The sequence below is a fragment of the Temnothorax curvispinosus genome, unplaced genomic scaffold, assembly GCF_003070985.1.
Source record: "Temnothorax curvispinosus isolate PA1 unplaced genomic scaffold, ASM307098v1 QBEX01005850.1, whole genome shotgun sequence".
Classification (NCBI taxonomy): Eukaryota; Metazoa; Arthropoda; class Insecta; order Hymenoptera; family Formicidae; genus Temnothorax; species Temnothorax curvispinosus.
The window spans coordinates 1-16119 of NW_020215630.1; the positions used below are offsets into that span (position 1 = coordinate 1).

Genomic DNA, 16119 nt, shown 5'->3' on the forward strand with positions numbered 1-16119 from the left:
AAAAACAAGGATTGAAATCCTATGGATGTACCGTTGCCGAAATTCCAGATACGTAAGCACTCGCTCCACATCCCTCGCATCTTAGAAATAATCTCGCCAGGTTGAAAGACCAGGTGGGTAAGAAAGATTCGAAAGCCCTACCTGTACCATCAAACGGAGTCGCAATGTGGTAAAGGCATAAATTATCTATGTTAAAATCAGATGACTAATGGATTTACTTACAGAGCAATTGCAGACCAGAATATCGCATTGTAACAACAAACTTCACGGTTCGAAATGTCGCGGCGCGGCGTCGCAAATGAGTGAGGCATAGGTGGGAAGGTTAACATAATAGAGACTGGTGTATAAACCAGAGGAGGGGATAAACTCTCGCATAAAGTTGTTCTAAATTTTAGACAGCCTCTCGATCACATTTAAATACGCGTCCGGTAAACCCTCCGCATCGGTCTGTAAATTCAAACCATTCGCCTGCCTTTTTATGCATATCATCTCCGAAATCAAACGTTTATAACAATAGGATTCATTATTTAAGATTTCAACGCTATTCCAATCGAAATCATGATTCCATTCTAATCTGTGTTCAGTTATGACAGAATGATTCGGAGTACTCCAATTAATATGATTACGATGCTCCTTGATTCTTGTTTGCAATTGCCTACTCGTTTGGCCCACATAAGAAGCGTCGCAATCATTACAATTCACCTTATAAACCACGTTACATTTATTCGACCGTGGGAGACTATCCTTGTGCGCCTTGATGAATATACGCATCTTATTTAAGCTGTTATAAGACAGTCTCACATTCAAATCTCTTGTAACGTGAAAAAAGGAGTAACCTCCTCTTCATTCTGTCTCACATTCGTATTCGAGTCTTTGTTAAACAGAAACTTAAGACGTTTGCGCAAAATTCTAAAGATGAATTCCAATGGGTAACAATTATTGAGTAAGATTTCAATGACCAGTCTGAGATTTTTAGCATGCAAGGACGGATGTGACAACAAAAATGCTTTATCTATTAGGCCTATGGCCGTACCTTTTTTTTTGGCATGCAGGATGCTGCGACAAAAAGTTTAAATACCTGCCAGAAAATGTCGGTTTATGGAACCAATCAAAAGTTAGCCTATTGTTGTTCAATATCATTGTAATCTCCAAAAAATTCAACGTGTCGTCTTCACCGATTTCTATGGTAAATTTCAGCCTAGGATGGAAGGAGTTAAAAACACCTAAGGTATGCTGTAAAAGAACCGACGGTGCCGCAAGTGTTATGTCGTCAATGTACCTTTTATAAAACGGTGAGATATATTTCAAGGTAGCGAGAGCTATAGTCTCCAAGTCTTGCAACACTATATCCGCCGCCATGGGGGAAAGAGGAGAACCCATGGGGACGCCGAAAGTTTGTCGATAGATTTTCCCATTAAATATAAAAAAAGTGGAATTTAATACTAGCCTGACAGCAATAAAAAACTCCGCTTTAGGGGTTTTGCAATTTCTCCTATTTACATTGTGTTAATCTAGAGAGCCTATATCTTTCTTTATAAAAACTTTTAAATTTATACAAAAAATTATTTATTGCATTATTTACTGCATTTATTAACTTTTTGTAATAAATTAAATTTATCAGTATTTATTGTTTGTTACTATTTACGAAATTTGTTTTAATTAATTAAGTTTTATTTATTTACTTCAATTTAATTGAAATAATTCTTCAATTAGAATTGAATTTATGTAGACATATTTTTGATAGTTATTTTGTTTTATTAAAAAATGACGCGTAATATGCCTGCCATCACTTCCGCTCCCATTAATGGCGGCTTTGTCCCATCCCTCAAGGATCCCTAATTTGTGCTGATTCGCAGCGGTATCACGATCACATCCATTTTGCCGTGGACGTAGAAACTACGTAGCCGCATCCACTTTTCGAGATGGTAAAACGCCAAGTATTTGGTTTATATCTGTGCTATTCAATGATGACACTATTGACTGCACTGATACAACAATCTTCCGCCTAATGTGATGCACGGATATTATATAAACCAAATAGCGTTTTATCAAATACTGCAGTTGACGATTACAGTGCGCATATGACGTAACAGATATGCATCTTGCGCAATAAGTATATCCACTAATTGGGTAATTAAAAAATTGCCAATTATATATTTCAATATTTCGAATTAACAACTGAATGATATCGGTTTTTACTTATACAAAAAATTATTGTATACATCTTAATTACTAAAGTAATTCTAATCAACTTACCGTGAATCATTCTTCGTTCAACTTTAATGTATCGATTTTTTGTGATTTTATATTTTCAATTTTTTTTTTCTTATAAGAAGATAACATAAATCTTGTAAGTATATAGATATGGTATAAATAAATATATATATGTATATCTACTAAGAAAGAATAAAAAATTGGTCTAAAATTATTTAATTCGTTATGAAATAAAATTTATGATGCGTTATACAAATTAAAAAAGAATAACATAAGACATCTTTCAATTATTATAGGGGTGTGTGTATACACACACACACACACACACATAAATAATAAATATCATATTAATATATGATAGGGTAATTGTACAAGTTAGAATTATTCAATATATTTTTTGAATATATGTACAAACTATTCGTGTAATATTCGGAATACAATCGGACTTATCGGACATAAAATTCAAATACTCGACAGATAATCTACGCTGCGCGCAACGATAATTACGATTCGATCAATAATGAGAAATATACAGTCGAAATTCGGCCGAAAAGAAGTTTTCATTATTATGAAAAATTCTTCAGTGTTATATCTGTCGATTATAACATCTCAATCTCAAATGTTTTTCTCTTGTCTTTTCGAGTGTTTACTTGGTATTTGTCTTTTATTCCTCGCTTTTATATAGTTTCTATGCGTTTTATATTCATCGCAAATTAAAATATGTAATAAAACTAACAATAAGTGGAATATATATTATAGCTTTCTTAAAAAATTTGTTAGACATAAAAATGATTCTAAAAACAACACAAATATGTCCCAACAATGTTTAAAAAATATTTACAGAAATAGAATGTCTGTCAGATGTCAGATGATAAATATCGTTTTGGATTTTACTATCATTTAGGCAATCTCTTCTCGTGTGCAGGTAATGAGAAAAAAGTTTTTAGTGCCGAAAACTCATATTAAATGTTTTTTTGATAACAGTTGTATCGGAGAACAAAATATTTCCTAATGTCGGATTTTGTTTAGAGTTTTCTTTATCAATTGTGTTAACATTGTTCACACCTTCCGCTACGTTTAGTATTTGCAATACTCCTTTGCTAGTTTTTTCGCAAAGAGGTCATCGCGTTATATTGTTATACAGATATGCAATCTTTTGCAACGGTTGTCGATATCTTTCTGTCATCTCGTTTCTCTTTGTTTTTTTTCGTATTCTTTCTGTTTTTTCAATTGGAATTTATATAAATCGTGAGTATGTGTTTTTGTTCTTTACTATTTAAGTATGTTCCACGACTCTATTTTTAATTTTTGATATCAACCACTCTGTTCTTCAATTTATGTATTCGGTCCGGAATACGGGCAATTCTTTCTCTTTTTCTCTTTTTGACAAAAACATTGAAGGACTTCTCGCTAATCATCAGATTAACAATTCCCTGCCGATATTTCTCAATTGTTAACATCACACCCAATCACATATTCATTTATTCTTCCAAAATTTCTTTCGACTAGGTATTTGTCGTTGTTTGTCTCTTTAGACTCGAGGTGTAGAAATTCCGAGACTTTCGTCCATCCACAGCAATAAGAGCTTCAACATCTGTGAAATCTGCGGCACACGTCACATAAAGATATTATCTAAGGTGGGCAAATTCTTCCTGGTGGGTGTCGAGGTGATGCCGCAACTGACCCCTTCGTCCTCGAACGTAACCATTTTCTCACGACTTCTAGTAGCGGTATTGCAACCACCTCCATTGCCACCGTCCAGCAATCGTGTCTGGCTGGTGGTGGCGACCGATGGCGTGATTGCAGAGGAAGGCCTAAGAAGCGACGCAGGAGGTGGTGGCGGCACCGCCATGTCTGTCACGACGGCCGCGAGATTAAACTCGCTAACGCTGCGCGGCACAAAGTATTCAAAATGCAACGAATTCTCCTGCTGTCGGTGTTGATGATGATGATGATGAGGCAGCTGTTGTTGCTGTTGCTGTTGCTGTTTCTGTTGCTGTTGCTGCTGCTGCTGCTGCTGATGATGATGATGATGATGATGCTGCGTCGGTGACAAACAGCTCCTTCTCAACGGCTGGCCGCGTTGAAACTGTTGTTGTTGAACGCTGACGCCTAAGGACGACGAGTTGCTCGCCGTCTTTCCGGCGGCGTCCAACGGCAACGTCTTCTTGCGCGGCAGCGAATGATGGCCTGGCGACAACTTTATGGCAGTGTTCGAGGGGTGGGCCAGGAGCTTGCCGTCGCCGGAGCTCCTGGCCTGATGCTGTCAGGAACCGGCCGGCACCATCGACATGGCGATCGCCTCCTCCTCTTGTTCAGACAATCGCGAGTCGCTGGTGCCGCCTCCATCATCAAGGTCGGCCTTGAGACCGGAAGTGGCGCTTGCTGTAAAGAAAAAGAGAGGGACCACGCGTGACTCGTGACTGCCACTCGTTTCGACGGTCGTACAACCGCGCTGTTGTTTTTCGATCGTACTTTTCGGAAATTCTCAGTGTTTTTTTTTTCGGTCGCGATTGGCATTGGTAATACGACAACTTTTACTACGTAAAATAACGGGGCATTCGGAAGATAAAACTATCTCGCAACGTAGCGATTACGTCTGACTGATGCATTTATCTATCGATTTGGTATTGAGTTAACTAATTATTGTTACAGAACTGTTGTATATGTCGCTGCAGTTTTTGAACGCGACAAGTGCGTGACGGTCGCCAAAATAATCAACGGTTCACGATGTTCTCTCTCTTTCTTTCTCTCTTTCTCTCTCTCTATATTTCTCGTGGAAGACTCTCATCGTTGATTCCCCACCGAATGCCTTCATCAGGGATACCTGTACCACCGATAGGTCCGACCACCACGCCCGACGACATGCCGCAGGTTCTACCGAAGACCCTGACCACGCGTACCACCTCCTCCTGGACGAGGTTGAAGCACATGGCGATCAGGCCCATCCCGGCGAGGATGTAGAGCGAGCAGGCGCACAGGCTGAGCTCCTCCAGGGTGGTCGAGGGCGCGTTACGTCCCACCGGCATCAGGTCTCCGAAGCCGATCGTGCCAAGGCTGGTGAAGCAAAAGTACCCGCCCTCCAACAAGCTCCAACCTTCCAGACGGTTGAACATGACCGCGCCGCCGCATATATACACCAGCATTATTGCCAGGCACAGGCTGATCGGTATCCTGACAGGGTTGGCCTCTAGCATGTACGCCGGTGACGAGGTCGATGATAAGGACAGCGAGCACGGATGAAAATGCCGCTTGCCGTTGCCCGTTGTCACATCCTGAGCCCGTGTGACGAGAAAGATTCGATATGAAAGATACGTGACGTAAGTAAGATACGTGTCGTATGTGATCGAGTTGATTGTTAAAGTAGATGTTAAGTAGATCATGTTAAAGTAGATGTAACAACTCTAATTATAGTTGTATATGGCATATATAATTTTTCTAATAATTATTTCTTTACGAGTTACAGGGAGTGATGGAGTGATGGCCATTTCTCGTCGGAATTATAATTTTGGAGCATGCATTTTCTAGTGCGAACTTTCGAATAAATATCACAATATCACAATGTCGCGGTGATGAGAAAGATATTAATTTTTTTTTAACATTTCTGAGAGAAGATTTTTCTGACAATAATCGTTACAGCATTACCTGGAGCGCGGCTGTCGAACTGGTGGTGGCGTGCAAAAGACCTTCGCTGCCGCAGTCGAGCAGGATCGCACTGCCAGTGCCACGGATACCCAGATCGTCGCATGAGCTTTCCCTGCTTGCCGAGTAGTAGTTGCCACTTCCCTTGGTCTCCACGTGATTGTCGTAGCGATATGCCTTGGCCATTATGCCGCCGACTGGCGGTGGTGGCGGCGGCGGTTGTTGCTTTCGCGCACAGTTACGCGGCTGCCGACACACACGCCCATACAGACGACGGAAGCTTCGGGCGAGCACGTCGCCCACTGTGCTTAGGTAGACCAACATCAGCGGGATTCCCGCCAAGGCGTAGACTATAGTAATCAGTCGGCCCCAGACTGTGCGTGGCGCTACGCTACCGTATCCTGAAACCGAAACCGTTGTTTCTACATTTCGCGGGATCTATGTCACATGGGAAAAGCAAGTACAAGACTTTCGTGGCTATGAGTTAATAATGTCTCGGCTAATTGTGCCGACTGTGCCGAGTGCGCCGAGGCGAGCACGTAACGGGCACGTTTGCCGAACAATATGCGCGAGTCGAGAGATGACCTTTTCGCGTTTCCAACGCGACCATCTGAATTTGGACGAACCTATTGTCGTGATCAACGTCAGAGAATACAGCAGGCTACTACTGAAAGTCCATCGTCGACTGTGCAGCCGTCTATCCGCGCTGTGATGGTCTCGGGACCGCGGAGGTAACGGTGGCATCTGCTCGTACGAGGTGCGCCTGAGGCCGCGAGCTAGATTCTCCTGGAACTCGAGGACTTCTCGGGCCGCCAGACGAGTCCAATTCTCCTTGTAAAGAACGTTGAGATCCTCGGTGATGCTCCACAGTTTCTCCACCGTGCGTGCTCTCAATTCCGTGGCGGCGGAGTCATTCTCCAGGTTGGGCGGCACGTAGGAAGCTCCATCAGGTTTCGAGGGTGCAACCTCGGTTAGTGAATCCTATGAAAGAGAAGCACAGATGTCATCATTATCCCTGCGTGATTAACGAATCGAAATCGTGAAGCGATCAATCACGTCAACAGCAATTTGCCGTTCAGTTGATCGGTTCGTTTCGGTTAATCTTTTTTTTCCAAACAATTTTTAGCGTCAAGTGCTTCGATATCGATTAGCGTTAATCGTTAAATACGAAAATGTTACATTTCTACGTAAACGTGTAAACGTATGTTTAATTGGAAAACTTAGTCTTGTTTTATTTTTATCATCTTCAGTTTAAGAGTCAAATTTCTAGAATAAAACAAGTCAGATAGTCAGGGTCAATGCTGACGCGATGATATGTGATAAATGCCGATCATTCGATTGACATTAATTTTGTCTTTATTTATTTTATAATTGTCGGAATCAGCTAATTCCGAGTATCGACGTCGAACGTTGTCTAAGTTCGTACTGGGATGAGGCGATTTAATTGTCGTCGATTCTCCGACCGCTCACCGATTTGAGGCCTCCCTCGAGGGCCATAAAGGCGAACGCGCCGAGCAGGGTGTAGCCAAGGACGAGTACACACACGCCAAGGCTCGCCAGCAGCCCCGGAGTCTTGGTCGAGGTAGCGGTGCTGCAACTGCAACAACAGCAGAGCAGTTCCGCGCCTCGGACCGATCCGCCCGCGATGCCGCTCGCGCTATTGTTGTTGTTGTTGTTGCCACTTCTACCGGGACAACATCTCGGCGCCCTTTGATAATAGTCGCCGGTGTTCTGCATCGTTTCGTCCTCTGATTATATCGTCGCCGCCGCGGCCACCTGCGCTGCTGCCGCCACCGCCACCGCCGCAGCTGCAGGTGCAGCGACCGATGACGCCGCAACTGCAGCCGCAAGCGGTAACGTTCTAACGTCGTTCTACCGTCGCCGTCCTACGACCGTCGTCGTCGCCATCCACCCGGTGCGAGGCTGCTTGACCTGTAATCACGATCACGATCACGATCACGATCACGATCACGATCTCGATCTCGATTAAGCACATATGTGTTTAACCGGGACTTACAATAAACTTACTATTAAACTACTTCTTAACTTTTCTAATACGGACTTTTATTATGAGTAAATTTATCTGAATTTTTTAAAAATCGTTTATTTTGTATGTATTCTCTTCTTTCTCTTTTACTTACTTATATGTATATTATTGTTTTTAATGGATTTTAATTTTTAACGATATATATAAGTATCTGCATTCGTCTATCTATAATTTCGTCGGAAAGGGAAATTCTGGGAGAAATCTGAGTTGAAATCGTCGTTTTCTGTCCTATTTTTCATTCGGGCCAGCATCTTCTATTATTCACTACGAGTTGCAAGGCTGGATCAGCAAGATAAATCAGATTTTCGATGACAAGGAAAATTCCGAAAGAGGCGGAGAATCAACAAGATTACAACTTTAACTATCACTCGATGAATGCGGAGATTAAACACGGTCTCGTACCATTCTACACAATGTCTCAACTTTATCATGTTCTGTTGTCTCATATTTTTTAAAAGAATCGTAAAAAACTATGACGCTTTCCAAAAATAACTTTCTTTTCCTCCAAAAAAGCGGATCAGAATTCATCCAAGAGTCTATTATAAAAATATCGATTGAGTTCGGAAAATTTTCAGGCATAGATTTTCCATTCTGTACATTTATGAATTATGCATATTGCTCCTTTCCTGTATAAAACCACAAAAGCATCTTAGGATTAACATAAAATTTTTAATAAAAATTTAACTGTCGTTATATCTAAATAATGATTGCGCAGAACACTGATCGATAGATACCTAATTAGGCATTCGCGCTCGGCGTCCTTTCCCATTGATTCACCTTAATTACATCATTAACCGCATAACTTGATACATTGTTGTCGTTTTTTATTCGATCGTTTTAACTAAACTTCCAGTTCGATGATTAAGTGGAAAATCGGTGTTTAAAATTCTTCATATTTTCCATACACTTTCAATTAATGCTTTTGGATTATTGTTCCTCTAGCTGTTTATTTATATTAAAAATGACTCAATTGTGTTAATGAATATTTTAGCTGGAAAATTTAATTGTAATATCATCTATTAAAATTGTATTTTAAAGTCGGTATTTATCGAAAAGCTTAGAAAAGGTTTCTTTATTTTTGAGAGTTAATCGAAAAGTGGTGAAAAGTCACGGTTGAACCTAGCAGATCTGAGTTTGTTTTAAATAGGTCTTACGCTTCTCTCTAGCTACGGACATGCATCTATTTAACTAGGTAGTCTCCGTGGAAGCGATTAGAGAGAGATTCAGTACATCTCTCTCTCTCTCTCTCTCTCTCTCGCTCTCGCTCTCGCTCTTTCTCTGTTTCTCTCTTCATCATCGACCCTCGCACCGACCTCTACGCCTCCAACTGCCGCTTGGCTATCGATTGCGAGCCGCCAGGGCCACGAGAAGGCACCCTCTCGACATTCTCTCCCTCCCTCCCTCCCTTCTCTTTCTCTCTCTTCCACCCCCTTCATCTCTCGTCATCTCTCGCTTACTTGTGCTAACTCGTTACGCGGTGCTACCGCGTTTCCTATCAACTACCGTGCTGTACAACGTGCCTGTCTATAGGGTGGCTTATGTACCACTACGAGCATAAATTCCAATTAAGCGTGGTCCGCTACTTATGGGATGGAATTCCTTCCTGGTTGTCGCGCCGATGGGCATCTGCTCAATGTGTACGATAGTCATCTTCTATCATCAGAATTACTCCGAAAACTACTGTCAATGTTGCTCTTAAAATACGTTTTCTAATCCATTTCTAGTAGAAATCAATCGTAAATTGACGAGAGAGAGAGAGAGAGAGAGAGAGAGAGAGAGAGAGAGAGAGAGAGAGATTAAGCAAAAAAAGCAGTTAACTATTCCAAATGTGAAAAGATTATATCGCATCTTCTTTTTTTTATTTATGTGTTATTGATTTCTTTTGCTTCTATTTGAGCATTAATTTTAATTTTTAATTTTGATAATAAAACTGTTTAATATTGGATATGAATTTCCTTTCCAGTCTTCCTTAATGATACTAATCGCTAAAGTTATTAATTTATAAAGTCGTAATTAGGTACACATTCAAGTTGGTTTCGATACTTTTTAATTTATTTCATATAAAGTTTAATTCAACATAAGTTTTTCATTTAAAATCCAACTGAGAAGAAATATTTTAAAAGAAAGATTAGTAACATTATTTTTCTATCGCAATCATAATCGATTACTTCATATAATGTGTAGTAGTAATAGTAGTTATGTTATCCATATTTAGTAGTTAATCGGGTATTTTCGAATCGGATATTATAGTCATTAGAGAACGATGCAGGCAAGCCGCGTATTATACGACGCTACCGTTTCCCTAAGTATGGTTATAGCAGATAATGAGATATACTGTACTACGCTTCACACACAAATTCCAATTAAACGCCCGGAATTCCTTTCGCGTGCCAATCGATTACCACATGACAATGTGACTGTAGAGTTGAGATGCGTATATTACTCCCCGGGAACTGTCAGTGGAAGTATATCTTATATCTAGCAGTAACTGCGATCTCTGTGAGCTTGTTAAGATGTGACGGTAAGTGCATAGTTTGCATCTTCATACCATTATAATTCTGGAATCAGTGGTACATAATACCATTGTAATAGAGATAAAGAAATAGTTCTCCTTTAAACCGTACCTATAAGTATTAGAAAATCATTTATTCCGTCTACTCCACGTGATGGGCACACCTTGACTTTTGACAGACTCGAATCTCTGCCTCGCCGTATAGACGGCCTAATGCATTTCACCCAAAGCTATACCGACTTGGGCTATATGTCAACGTCACGAAGCTTTATGCATAATATATAATATACAAAAGGCTTCATTCGATATTTTGATGCACAAATGGCATGCAATCTGAAATATTAAAGATTGTTTTTATTTGACAATTATATTATTTTCAAGCTTGCGCACAATATCATGCATCCAAATATGGTATGTGCTTGATTTAAAATTAAACGTGCAATATATTTGACACGCAATTGAAATATTTAAAATTGATCCAAGTTGGTAATTACATCTTTAAGCACGTATAAAAATGAAAAAGTGTTACGTACATTTTATTTAAAATTTTACTACAAGTTAAACATGCCGTCAAATATACCAAGTGGTATTTAGTATCTATAGTATTAAATGATATTAAATAGTATAAATAAAACTGATAATTTCTATCACTGCTCTTTCATTAAATTAAACGTGAAACGAAAATAGTATTTTATAATACTTTCAGACATTGATAATAGTGGATCACTATTATATTGAGAATATTACCGAGAGGATTTAACCCGTAAAAATCGGACAATCCAGAGATATGGTCCAATCGTATTTCCTTCGTAGTTATTTCGTATGCCCTACATTAGAGAACATTTTTGGATTAGTATCCGCCGCAGGAAAATCTGTTTTAATTACGAACTTAAATTTATCCGTCATTCTTAATTAAAACACAAGTTAATCCTGCCACGTTTGATTATTTCACGTGAATACGGAATAAAAGTTCGAATTTATTCTCACGCTCAGTCGTGTGCATTATGACGATCCCAGGCCACAATAGCCGATAGCGCAATTACGTAATATTTACTTGCGCGTATATTTCAATTAAACGAATGCGTATATGGTCGACTAATGCCAATGGATGCGTATGGCACGGTGCCTAATGTAACGAGCACTTGGCGATAACGGCACATATTATATGTTCAAATTATGAAAGATGATTCGCACATCTCGATTGTATGTCCCAAAATTTCCGACCTTGATCTTAATCGATATTTCCTTTATAAATCTACTTCCTTCCATCAATACCTTTCCTCAATATTTTCTCAATGAAAATATGATAGAGAACGTCATGTTTCTCATCGCACTCTTAATTTTCGATACTAAAAGTTTCATTGAAATGAAATTTACTTAAAGTTAAGTAAAGACTAAGACATTGCGTTTGTATATCTGCAATTGGCAATTGGAAAATTATTGATTTTCGTCAAGAGAGAAAATCTATTTTAGATTCCGACATACTGTCTATAGAATACATGTGTATCTCCAAAGCTATTTGTTTTCAGTCCGATAGTACATCATACGGCATCGAGATATCTGAAACAGTGTGTTCCATTTTTTTTTTTTTTTTAAATACACTTCTGGCGTTTCACAGCGATCACAATCATTCACGTGTCTCGCGAAAAACGTGTTAAATGGTTCAAAAAGAAAAAAAATTTTAAAATAGCAATTCAAATATCTTATCAATTTACGCTCGCGAGAAAAAGAAGGAAAATTGTACTTTCGCCGCAATACAATAAAGCGACGTGTCATAATAGCAAGAATATAATAGTTATTTGACGATTTTGATTCGACGAAATTGCTAATTATAAGTTGCTGACTCTATTGCGATCCATTGTAATCGCATGCGTTCATCGGAGAGAAATTAAAAAACAAATTAACTCCAAATTAATTAAAAAATTCATAGATGAAAAGCGATTTGCAAGATCCGTGGGACACCTTACGGCATCAATGTATAGACAATGTACAGATTCATGTTTAGGCAGTTTAAAAAATATTCTTTTAGCGACTATTTGGAGTTACGGCATTTACGATATCTATATAGTACGCATTCCTATACACATATACCTATGTGTGCATGCAGATAGGTAGTTACCAATGTATCTCTCCAGCACTCTCTTGTTGTCAGACAGGATGTGACATAGAGGGTAGCGAAAGGAGTCGTACGGCACGACGACCCACATTCCGTCGAATTTAATTTCATGCCTTATCGCCGGTAGCCGTGGTACAATGCCTCAACTAGGACGGTCGCGGATCTCTTTCTCGCACAGCTACACGTGGAACCACCGCATATGCATACGCATACGTACACATTCGTTTGTTAATGGTGTCATACGCATACTATACGCTTCGCTCTTTACTCTTCTCTCGCACATGTTCTATTTATATATATGTATATATATATATATATATATATATATCTTCTATTCTCTCTCAGACAGAAGATCTCTTGTTCTCTCGTCCTTTCGCCCCCCCCTTTCTCTCTCTCTCTCTCTTTCTTAGAGCAGATACTTTGAGTAAATAGAAATTAATTCAAAGTACACACATCTTGCACTTTTAATGCTTCTCTTATCTAAAGTTCATCTTGTCGTGTATAAAGTAAAAATTTTAAAAATTAATATTCCTGCATTAAATTGTAATTATTAAATGTCGATTAAATGTCTCACCTCTAGAACAATTATTTTATTTCTTATATTTGAATCGAACGTTTATCCAATTCGTCACATTTGTAACGAGTTCCAATCGCGCGTTGATATTTGCCTCTCGTTTTACACGCGAAGACGAGACATCCTTTTCAGACGAAGCAGGTAGCTCGTCGTTGATGCTCTTCAAATCTCAAAAATCTAACACGTACCTATTCGCTCGAAACTCGTTCTCTCCGTCTTGACCCTTATCTCCTTCTCTCCCTACCTCGGATACATTTATATATATGTATACTCACCCTCTTTCCCCTCTTTTATTCTCTCTCAGCTTCTCAGTCATTTATATACAGATATTTCTATCGTGGTCTTGTGGTCTAGGATAGTGAATTCGCATTCCGTCTCAGTCTTCGCTTTTCCGCTTTTCTCCGTTTTGGCGCGGCGTGACGTGTCGAGTCGAGTCGCGCAAGTGCGCCTATTATGCACCGTGCATCTGATGTACGCGTTTCTGTAACGAGCGAGTGCGAGCGGTGAATATATACCGAGGGGGTCGATCGTGTAGCTGGCTATTTCTGTACGTGTTTCGACTTTACACGGTGACGATTGCTTTATCAGATGTACGGGGCTGATTGACGGAACGGGGTACGCGCCATCGGGTCTCTCGTGTCAACGGAATAAAAGTCATTTTATAAACTAAGCTATCGAAACAGAAATAGATGATAAAGCGTGTTCTTAATTAGTTCCCTACACAAGTAGATTTTTTTCTGATAGCATTTTATTTTATTTTAAAACCTAATTATACATATACACGAGGATATTTACTATATCCATTTTTTATTTATTAAAAAATAAGGAACATGCCAAGAAGATGACGTCAGTTTTTTCTTGTTAAGGATAAATCGATTTTGTCTTATTATTAATCACAGAATTTATTCTTATAGACGAGTCGTACATGTGTGTGTGACGATACACTCGACATATATATGTTATGTCGTAAATAGTTGCCCATGTTTACGATTACGTTAGAAATCTATCGTATTATATTCGTTATAGGAATGTTTAGACAATGATGATGTAGTCGACTGAGTTAATTACGCGTATTACATCTGCAAGTCCACGTTTCGCACGAGCGCGAAATGAAGGAGCTACTAGGAAGGTCATATTAACCCATAACGAACCAATTAGTCAGAAAGAACCATTTGGCACCGTGCATAACTGTCTATCGTCGATGCATCTAATTATGTATGTATACCTAATTTTACCTCAGACTTATCTTTTATATAGAGGTCAGAAACTCTGTCAGCTGTCGGATTAGAACGACAACGATTAGAACGAGTATGGTAACATGTGACAAACTGATATATTATTGTCACGATTCACGATTATAGCTATCATCTCGAGCTACCTCGAGCAATCTAAACATCTTCCTTGTCTTTAAAGCGATAGCGATATTTCCCACGGAAACAAAAGACAACCCAGCACAAAAGGACGAAAAATAAGAGCGCGGAGAGAATATGCATCTATTTAGGAATTATTTACAGCTATAAATCTGCTCTAAATCTGCTCTAAATCTGCTCTAACAAAATAAGTATGGTGTAATAAAGTATACACTACTAAAGTATACATACTATATATTAACACATTTTAATTTTTATAAATAAAATTGAAGTGTTCTCTTGAAAAAAAGATGTTTTTAATTTCCCCCTCTTCCCTCTTTAAAATATAAGGAAGAAAAAGATATCGATTGAAATTTGCGTCATGTTTTCGGACGAATTAAATATAAATTTTTTTATATTACACTTTCGTCGTCTCATTACATCTTTCACTCGTTATCTCTCGATCTGCCTCTTTTTCCTGATGTGATGCAAAAATCTAACTCTTGGCCTGTGCTTGAGTAAATTCATCTTTTTTCCCCCCTTAAAGTCTTTCTCTTGCTTGATGAAGAATAAGGGACGGCTTGCGGTTTCTCGGTTGTCCGCTACGTTTCCCGTATTCTTGATTTTGCAATAAAAAATTCTTTCCCGTTATTCTATAATCTATCTCATGCAAAAAATGCAATACAGCCACCGGATGATGGCTTCAATAAAGTGGGATTGTAAAACAATTTAGTAAGAATCATTGAAGAAACACTAAATTCTAAATTGACAAATTTTGTTTAGTTACCGTGATAGAAATTTTCCATGTAAATAAAACATTTTCAGGTTTCTATAATTTTTAATCAACATGCGATACACAGTCGCGTCATACACATAATCAAGTTTTAATTTAGGACAACTATATACATCACGTGCATCACCAAAATAGCAATAATAACAGTGGTGTATCCTCATCCTCTCAAATTTTAAAATTCGTGCTCCGAATATAGTGTGAGAAAATGTGTGCTCTGCGATGCATCCGCGAATGAGCTTTTTTTCCAACGGCTTCCGTCGAGAGCGACAACAAAGCGTATCATTCGTCGTCGAAAATGAAACGCGACTTCCGGAAAAATCGTATTCGCGACGCGGCGAGCGCATCAGAGAAGTTGCGCGATCTCACGCGTTTTTGCAATTAATTCGCGTGGGACGCGGTTTTCAATCGAAAAGTTTATTTAACCGACGCGCGTACTCTGCGCTACAGAATTAACGGGATCATCGCTCGTGACGTTTGCCACGAACACGAGGAGAAAGAGAGAGAGAGAGAGAGAGAGAGAGAGAGAGTGCTCCACGTTTGACGATGTTAATTAAAACGCATATACCGGCCACGCACGATAGCTGGTTCGCGCGATGTATCATATTCCATCGGACAGAGCTGTTGTTTGTATCTTCAACATCCTTTTAACTAACAGTTTATCCGTTGAGAGAAAAGGGGTGAATTTTGCAGTACGTGGGCGAACGTATGATCGAATGGATAGTCTGGCATCGATTTATTTTCAAGCGGTCGCGCGCTTACGAGTGACTTTCACTTTTCCACGGAACTTTATCTTACTTTTATCGTTTTACGTGCTATATAAAGATATATACATATATACATACATTAATATATGCAGATACATAAAAACAAAC

At 39.1% G+C, this 16119-nt stretch overlaps 1 protein-coding gene across 8 annotated transcripts in view; it reads right to left on the reverse strand.

The window, feature by feature from the left end:
- Positions 1–4396: 4396 nt before the first annotated feature.
- The window catches only part of LOC112455153 (potassium channel subfamily K member 18-like), a 36613-nt gene continuing 24890 nt past the window's right edge, over positions 4397–16119 (reverse strand). For 7 of the 8 annotated variants that reach the window (XM_025016910.1, XM_025016909.1, XM_025016906.1 and 4 more), the window contains one exon: positions 7598–7788. Coding sequence is in view for 1 of the 8 variants with exons in the window: in XM_025016903.1 (XP_024872671.1) it covers positions 4481–4599; positions 5042–5489; positions 5860–6257; positions 6483–6837; positions 7327–7593 (1587 nt within the window). In the remaining 7 variants the exon portion in view is untranslated. Of the gene's footprint in view, positions 4600–5041; positions 5490–5859; positions 6258–6482; positions 6838–7326; positions 7789–16119 lie in introns of those variants that run through there. The other variant, XM_025016903.1, reaches the window with a different exon arrangement.